The sequence below is a fragment of the Mus pahari genome, chromosome 14 (assembly GCF_900095145.1).
Source record: "Mus pahari chromosome 14, PAHARI_EIJ_v1.1, whole genome shotgun sequence".
Classification (NCBI taxonomy): domain Eukaryota; kingdom Metazoa; phylum Chordata; class Mammalia; order Rodentia; family Muridae; genus Mus; species Mus pahari.
Window position 1 is genome coordinate 88,027,589 of NC_034603.1, and position 9,025 is coordinate 88,036,613.

Genomic DNA, 9,025 nt, shown 5'->3' on the forward strand with positions numbered 1-9,025 from the left:
ATTAGTCATAAGCCTGTCTCAACTTCTAAGAGAAAATCATTATTTCATTTAATCAGTTCTATTTACAAGGGTAACCAATATGTGAAATTCTGGCCCAACAACAGAATAGAGCAATTGAGCAAAAGAGTTGTTGGCCTTTAAATTTTTGTGTTAACACAACTCTCTCCTCACAACTACCCAGAAGGCCAAGACTGTTCCAGACCAGATCAGGCTGCTATAGGCAGACTGCCCCGGGCTGTAGAAGGCTGCCTCAGGCTGGCTATTCCAACCGACCAGGGGCAGACCTTTCCCTAGCCTCCTGCAGCAGAGCTGGCACAGTAGCATGTAAGGCTTCTTGCTTCCAGAGATAGGGATGTCACCTGAATGACAGAGCCTAAGCTCTCCAGTGTCTAAAGGGACACCTGAGTGTACTCCACTGAGTCTGAGCAAACTAATCACTCAGCTTCTTTTTTCAGCTAAAGACTCCCTTGAAACTCTTTTGGTGACTTTGGTACCACTGCAAGAGTGTCATTTCTTTCTTTCTTTTTTTTTTCTTTTTTTCTTTTTTGGTTTTTCAAGACAGAGTTTCTCTGTATAGCCCTGGCTATACTGGAACTCACTCTGTAGACCAGGCTGGCCTTTAACTCAGAAATTTGCCTGCCTCTGCCTCCCAAGTGCTGGGATTAAAGGCGTGAGCCACCACGCCTGGCAAGAGTGTCATTTCTTAGACATAACAGTTGTTGAGTTGTTTTTTTGGTGGTTATTGCTAACTTTTTAGACAGGTTCTCATTTTGTAGGCCAAGTTGGTCTTAAACTCACAGTGATTCTCCTGCCTCAGCCTCCCAAGTATTAAAATTTCTTGCTACCTTGAACCACCACATCTGGTACAATTAATCTTTTCTTGACTACATTATTTCCAGGCTCTGGCTCAATGTGCAAGACTCCTGGCTGTTTTGGAAGTCAAACTGGTTGTTACCACTCCACTCCGCATTCTTTTAAAAGGCACGATCCCGCCGGGTGGTGGTAGAGCACACCTTTAATCCCAGCACTTGGGAGGCAGAGGCAGGCAGATTTCTGAGTTCGAGGCCAGTCTGGTCTACAGAGTGAGTTCTGGGACAGCCAGGGTTACACAGAGAAACCCTGTCTCGAAAAACCAAAAAAAAAAAAAAAAAGATAAGCCAACAGGAAGGGAAGCAGAGACCGACCACGGAGAAATGCTGTTTGTTGGCTTGCCTCCCCGGGACTGTTCTTCTACAGCCCAGGATCACCTGCCCAGGGCTGGCACTGCCCACAGGGAGCTGGGACCCTCCTACATTAACTAGCAATCAAGACAATGTCCCGCAAACATGCCACTGGCCAATCTGATGAGAGCAACTCTCAGTCAAGGCTCCCTCTTCTAAGGCACCTCAGGTCAACAACTAGAACAAGCCCTCACACTTAGGACAGTGAAGTGAGCAGAGGATACTGTGGACTTACTGGTAACAGACTTGCAATGTCAGTGGTTGAGAAGCAGAACCTGACTAAATTGCAGGGCCTCCATCTTTGAAATCCAAGTTGCTGGTGCCACAGCTAAGAAGCAGGAGACCCAATGGGCCTCTTCAGATTCTGGAGGTGACACACACCTCACTTGGGTACCACTGAGTAGTCTTAAACATTGCCTGGGTGACGGTGGTGTAAAGTGGGTGATATGGCACCCTTCAAAAAGCCTACAGGTGCTTCCCTTTTCTGCCCCCTCCACTTGTTTTTTTAAGGGTGGGTCTTGCTGTAGACCTGGCTGTCCTGGAACTCATAGATCCTCCTGAGTCTGCCTCCTGAGAGCTGGGATTGAGGATGTGAGTCACTACTCCTGGTAGTTTTGAATGGGACATAAGACAGTGAAGGCTCTCCAGTAGGTCAAGGTCAAGGCTGCTTGTCATCTGGGTCACATGACACCAGACCCTGAGGTGGCGGAAGGTTCCACATCATCCACAGATAACTAGGTCTATAGGCTGGGGATGCAGCTCAGTTGCTTAGTATGTGCAAGATGCTGGATTTCACCTCCAACACTGGGGGGGAAAAAAAAGAACAAACCCTCTCCTTTTATGTTCGTTTATTCTTGTTTTGCTTGGTTTTTGTTTGGTTAGTTGGCTGGTTGTTGTTTTTTCCAGATAGCATCTCACTATGTAGCTCTGGCTACCCCAAAACTCACCATGTAGACCAGGCCAGCGTCAAAAATCAGAGATCTGTCTGCCTCTGCCTCCCAAGTGCTCAGACTAAAAGCCATGTGTCACCATACCTCAATGGTTTGGCTTTTGTTATTTTATCTTTTTTTCTCTCTCCCAGAGGTGAGGACCAAACCCAAGGCATTAGAAAATGCTCTACCACTGAGCTAAATCCCCAACCCCTTCTATCCCCACCTTGGTTTTCTCTCTCTCTCTCTCTCTCTCTCTCTCTNTGTGTGTGTGTGTGTGTGTGTGTGTGTGTGTGTGTGTGTATGTGTGATTGGGTCTCATGTTGCCCTGGCTGGGAAACTTACAGAGACTCTGTGGGACTCACAGAGATCCCCTGCCTCAATTAGATTAAAGGTGTGCACCATTAAACCAGGCTCCTTATTTCCTTTTTGTCAGCAAACTCTTGGTCAGCCACTGGGTCTTGGTATAAACCCAACACTTGGCTATAAACCACCAATTTACCATGAGATTCCAGCTGGTTCATCATCTGACCCACTAACCTATAGTGTGACATTTACTGCAATACACCATCAAGGAAAACTGGTATCTATCTACAAGAGTACAGTGAGTCAAAAGGCTACAGCCCTCATTCCTGCTACCAGGCTCTCTCTCTCTCTAAAGCCTGCATCTGTGGCCTCAGGGGGAGCTCCTATAAGCAGTTCACAGAGGAAGATAAGGCTTGGCTGTACCATGATTTTCAGGCACCACCTGAGGGTCCCTAGCCGCAACATACAGGCTCTCCCTAGAACATTCCTGAAGGACAATAATCCTTCCCAGTAGGCAAGACTTTGGGCAGTGAACTCATTTGTTTGGAAGGAAAAAACTGGGCAAATATGCAACTCTATACTGACTCATGTGCTACAGGCAATGGGTTGGCTGGATGGTATAGACTAGATGGCCTGTTATTTAGACAGTACACAACCTCAATTTCTTTCTTTCTTCAACCGTCCCTATAATTGCCCAGTGGATTCATGAGCAGCATGACCATGGTGGCAGGCCTTAGCAACGTGGACTTCCCACTTAGCAGGGCTTATCTGGCTGTGGTTACTGTTGAGTACCCACGCTACCAGCAACAAAACCCATACAGTGCTCCTCCATGGAATCATTCCTAGGCCAACTAGCCAGAGACCTGGTGGCCCACTGCCATCATGGAGGGGACAGCGCTGTGTCCTTATTAGAGCAAATATTTAGTTATTCTGCATACAGCTTTACTTTCCCTTCATGTAATGCTTCTACCAATACTACTGCTTATGGACCACAGAATGCCTCATCCACAGATCATGGATTTCTTCTGACCAAGGACTCACTTCACAGTCACAGAAATACTCAGTGGGCTCGAGGTTATAAGATTCATGGCGTCAGATCTCAATATGGATGGTCGTGAGCTACCATGTGGTTGCTGGGATTTGAACTCAGGACCTTTGGAAGAACAGTCGGTGCTCTTAACCACTGAGCCATCTCTCCAGCCCCCAGATAAAGTTTTAATGAATGCTCACTCTTCTGATGTCTATAACTTTAGTAATTTAATCCAGATTTGGTAATAGTCAATCAATATTATGCTATATGACAAAAGAGTAGAAGAAGAAAGAAAAAAAAGGTAGTTGTGTCATACATGTGCATATATGAACACATATTCTTTTTTGAAGAAATGTTTTATTTATTATATGTACACTGTACATATAATACAGAGTACACTGTAGCTGTCTCTTAACTACTGAGCCATCTCTCCAGCCATGTACACACATATTCTTAACAAAATAGGAAAAAAAAAGGTTGAGCATGGTCACGTGACATTTGTCATAGCAGGTCATGGAGACTGCAAGTGTTAAGACCCTGCAGGCTACGCGACGAAAACTTGTCAGAAAAACAAAAAAAGTTGGGTGTGCAGGCCTGAACTGGAAGTGTGTGTGTCTCTGGCAGGAGAGATCCTGACCTTTTGAAGCAGAAGTTGTGGAGTCTTTAATGGAAGTGGCAGAAGAGATGGCTTCAGCCTTCATGGTAATAGCAACAACCACTTTTCAGAGGCATTGGAAGAGGCGATTCAAAGGCCAAGACCAAAGGCCCTCAGAAGATGTACACCATGCATTTGTATTTAAAATGTGTTACATGAACTTGCTTGTGTGTATGGGGGGCAGACACACATGCTGTAGCTTGCCTGTGAAGGTCAGAGGGACTTTGTGGAAGTCAGTTCCCACTGTCTACCAGTGTAGGTCCCAGGGAGTGGAACTCAGTTCAGTAGGCGGAGCGATAGAGTAGCCTCTGTAGCCAGAGCATGTGTTCATGTCTGAAGAGTTCCTGCATTCCTGTGACAATGAGTTTATAAACGTGCCATAAAAGACGATAAGATGCCTTCCTTTTTCTTTTTCTTTTTTTTTTTTTAAAGATTTATTTATTTATTATATGTAAGTACACTGTAGCTGTCTTCAGACACTCCAGAAGAGGGCGTCAGATCTTGTTACGGATGGTTGTGAGCCACCATGTGGTTGCTGGGATTTGAACTCCGGACCTTCGGAAGAGCAGTCAGGTGCTCTTACCCACTGAGCCATCTCACCAGCTCCCCTTTTTCTTTTTTAAATTGTATATGTATCAGTGTTTTGGAGTGTATGTGTGTGCCCACAGAGGCCAGAAGAGGGCATCAGGCCTTCAACAGTCATTGCATGTGGTTTTGAACCACCGTGTGGATGCAGGTCCTCTGGAAGAGCAGCCAGTGCTCTGGTAACCACTGAGCAACCTCTGCAGCTCAAGGTGCCTTACTTCAATAATTCTGTTTATTTAGGAACCAAGGGACAAATTGGAAAAGTGGATGAAACATTTGAACAACTCAGAGATTTTTTTTTTCCAGTTAAATTGTTAGAAATCTTACTTTAGACGGCTTACTTTAAAAATGACATATAGACACCTATAAGTTAAACTGACACCTGAAAGTTGCTGCCACTGCAGAAACTTCTGCCTCATCCTCCAGGTGAAAAAGATCTTGCTGGAAGCAGTGGCAGGTGAGGTCAAGGATGAGGAGCTGAAAGTGGTGGGTTTGGAGGGCAGAAAGGAAGTGATGTCACAACTAACACACTTCCGCCTTAGCTGTTGGGGGGGGGGAGTGGGATGGGCTTCAGTGATTGGAAACTTGTGTCTTGAGCAACCTTGATGATGTCATTCTGACAGTGGAACTGAAATGTCAGTCTCATGAAAAAACAAGTGGAAAAAATAACAGTAGATTTTGCTCTAAAAGAGCATGAACAAAAATGAACAAACTTGGTATTTTAAAGCCTGACAGTCTGTGAATGCTTAATAAATTGACATAATTTTCATTAGAAATATATTTGATTTTGATTTGTTTTTTTTTGTTTGTTTGTTTTGTTTTTCTTTTTTTTCGAGACAGGGTTTCTCTGTGTAGCCCTGGCTGTCCTGGAACTCACTCTGTAGACCAGGCTGGTCTTGAACTCAGAAATCTTCCTGTCTCTGCCTTTCGAGTGCTGGGATTAAAGGCATGCACTACTGCTGGCTGGCTACAAGGCCTTATCTTAAAAACAAACAAATGTTTCCTTCCATACTTGGGAAAATAGCACATTTGTTGCTATATTCAGAACTGTTGTCTCAGGTTCAGTGGGAAGACAACCTTCTAATGCCTGTACTTTGAGGTTAAATATACTTACAGCACTGGGAAGGTGTAATGGGGCTAGGTTGACAAAGGGTAGATTTGTAATGGTTAGCTTTATGGGTCAACTTTACTAGTCCAAAGGCTTCCCAGCTAGTTGGTAAGTGGTTATTTCTGGGTATGTCTATGAGCAAGTTTCCAAACAAGGTGAACAACTGAATCAGTGTATTGCGTAAAGACCCATCTTCCTGGAGCAGGTGACCAGGTCATCCAGTCTGATGAAGACCAGAGAACACGCCTCTGATCTCTGCTTGAGTTCTGACCTCATCTCTCCTGCCCTAACAGGGTGGAGCTCCAGTTTCTAGGGCCTTTGGGTTCAGATACAACCAAGGTAGATAGTGGGGTGGCCTCCAAGACCTCAAAGGTCAGTTCACTGGTAAATGTGCCTATGCATATCTATGTATCTTCATTTCCCTGGAAACTTTTGATTGGTACATGAGAAAAGTACACATTGGGAGATCTGGACACCTCTCACAGCATCCAACAAAGCCCTACACATATATCAGCCCAAGGATCCCACTCCCCCTAGGATAGTACATTCAGTGAACCCCTCACCATCTAGATTTCAAACTAGTTGGCAAGGAGTACCCCAAAGAACCAACCCCAGCGATGTTCTACCTGTCTCTGCAGAGCAAGTTCACCATCGAGTTCCTTCAGTTTTCGCTCCAGTTTCCACTTCAGGTGCTCATTCTGCTCCCGCTGGTGGTCCAGTTTGCTGTTCTTGTCACTGTGGTAAGCAGACAGGGTGTTCAGAGAGCCATCTACTGAATGCTCACTGCCTGTACACACAGCAGGGGGCACCTCACCCATGGAGCTGGGACATGGCATTTGCAGGGGTGCATGCATTGGGCCTCTATGAAGTAGGACTTCTGTTTGACCTGAACCTGCCTGCCACCCCTAAACGAAGGTGCCAACAGCACAGGAGAAAACACAACATAGAACACAAATTGGTTGACAAACAAGAATCAAGAGAAGGGCCAGGCATGGTGGTACACACCCAGCACTTAGGCAAACAGGCTGATCGCTGTGTTCAAAACCAACCTCGTGTACACAGTGAATTCCAGGCCAGTCAGGACTATATAATGAAATGGAGGGGTTAATCATTGAAAGAGGCCAATATTTAGAAAAACCAAGAGAAATACAGGGAATCTCAGCAAAGAAGAGATACAACAACAAATCAAATAGAAACTTGATAACTAAAGTACAAATAGTACCAGGTCGCTACCCCTTTAATCAGGATCCCAGCACTTAGGAGGCAGAGGCAGAGAGGCAGAGAGGCAGAGAGGCAGAAGCAGAGAGGCAGAGGCAGGCAGATCTCTATGAGTTCAAGGTCAGCCAGGTCTACATAGTGAGACTCTATCTCAAAACAACAACAATAAAAAATATTTAAAAACTACAATAACCTAAACAAAGTCTCACATCCTGAGTATGATGTCATACTGAATATGGCAAAGGAGGGAATTGGTGAACTTGATACAAACATTAGATATCACATGATTGAATGGAGAAAAAAATGAATTAAAAATAAAAGATAAAGGAATGGGGCTGGGCAGTGGTGGTGCACACCTTGAGCCCCAGCAGATTTCTAAGTTCGAGGTCAACCTGGTTTACAGAGTGAATTCCAGGACAGCCAGGGCTACACAGAGAAACTATGTTTCAAACAAGCCAATGGAGCCCTGAGGATCTGTGGGGTCGTTGACAACTGGAGACTGAGGAAGCATCTGAACATGGCTGAAAGGTCTCTTTCAGGTTTGGAGAAAGAGGAAAGAATCACAAGATAAACACGGCAGCTTCAGCTTCCAAGTGTGAGCTGACCTCTGTGCTGAAGATGCTCCAGACAGTGGCTGAGCAGCACTTCCTGACTGGGTCACAGGTGCTGCAGAACATTTACTAAAGACCTCCACAGGCAGTGGGCTGGCCTCGAACTCAGAAATCCGCCTGCCTCTGCCTCCCGAGTGCTGGGATTAAAGGCATGAGCCACCACGCCCGGCGGTGCACGGAGGAGGCAGCACTTGGGAGGCAGAGATAGGCGGATTTCTGAGTTCCAGGCCAGCCCAGCCTACAGAGTGAGTTCCAAGACAGCCAGGGCTACACAGAGAAACCCTGTCTTGAAAAAACAAAACAAACAAACAAACAAACAAAAAACCCTCCACGTCTGACACAACAACATCTCTGCATGTTAGGTGAAACTTGTGGAATGATTGCTAAAACTTAGCAGACCAGTAGCTTCCATCAAACTCCAAAGGTAAGAATGCCAGCAGATAACATCTGTCATGCTGGGATAGTGGTGAATGCCTTCAATCCCAGCATTTCAGGAGGAAGAGACAGGCGAATCTCTGAATTTGTGGTCAGCCTGGTCTACAAAGTAAGTTTCAGGGTAGCCAGTGAGATCTTATGTAAAAAACAAAACAGTAAGAACAAAAAATCTTGGACCAAGACGTAAGGAAAAACTCATAGTTCCACTGAGTATCCAGTGGCACAGAACATCCAGTACCACTGAGCATTTTCAATGCCACTGAGCATTTTCAGTACTACTGAGCAGCCACTGGCACATGCACATCACTCACTGGGCACCAGACACAGTGATCTGTAAGGTAATGCACCTGTGGACTCGCTCCAACTCCAAGCGATGCTCCTGCAGCATTAGCTGATGCTGATGCTGCAACTCCCCCACGCGCCTGGACTCCCTGGTGAGTTCCTGTTTCAGCTTGGCCACCTCTATCTTGAGCTCACTGGTCTCTGCTTGTTGGGCCTCCTCCCGCCGGCGGGCCTGGGTGAACTCAACATCATAGCGCTCCAGCTCCCGGTCCCGCTCTTCCAGCACCTGAAGGTTGTAAAAAAAGTCCTCCTGTAGGCGCCACAGCTTCCCCTGGGCCTCCTCCAGGCGGTTCTGAGCAGCCTGTAGAGCTGCCTCCTGCATCTGCGCACGGTGGGCCTGGAGGGCTCGCCATTCCTCCTCCTTTCGAGCCAAAAGCTCACTCAGTTCCCGCTCTGAACATGGTGGCAGCATGGTGACAGCTGCAGCAAAGAAAGACACAAGTAGCACACCATTAGGGACTTTGACTTGTGAGCATGCATATGTGTGCATGTGTATGTGTGTTTGTGTGCATGTGTACATGTATGCATGTGTATGTGTATATGTGTATGTATGTGTATATGTGTATGTATGTATGTGTGGATGTGT

At 45.9% G+C, this 9,025-nt stretch overlaps 1 protein-coding gene across 2 annotated transcripts in view; it reads right to left on the reverse strand.

Annotated features, from left to right (window-relative positions):
- The window catches only part of Ccdc57 (coiled-coil domain containing 57), a 90,495-nt gene that overhangs the window by 70,968 nt on the left and 10,502 nt on the right, over window positions 1-9,025 (reverse strand). For both annotated transcript variants that reach the window (XM_029545551.1, XM_029545550.1), the window contains exons 2-3: window positions 8,445-8,859; window positions 6,460-6,568 (exon numbers count right to left, since the gene is read on the reverse strand). In XM_029545551.1, the coding sequence (XP_029401411.1) occupies window positions 6,460-6,568; window positions 8,445-8,851 (516 nt within the window). In that variant the 5' untranslated portion in view covers window positions 8,852-8,859. The remainder of the gene's footprint in view (window positions 1-6,459; window positions 6,569-8,444; window positions 8,860-9,025) is intronic.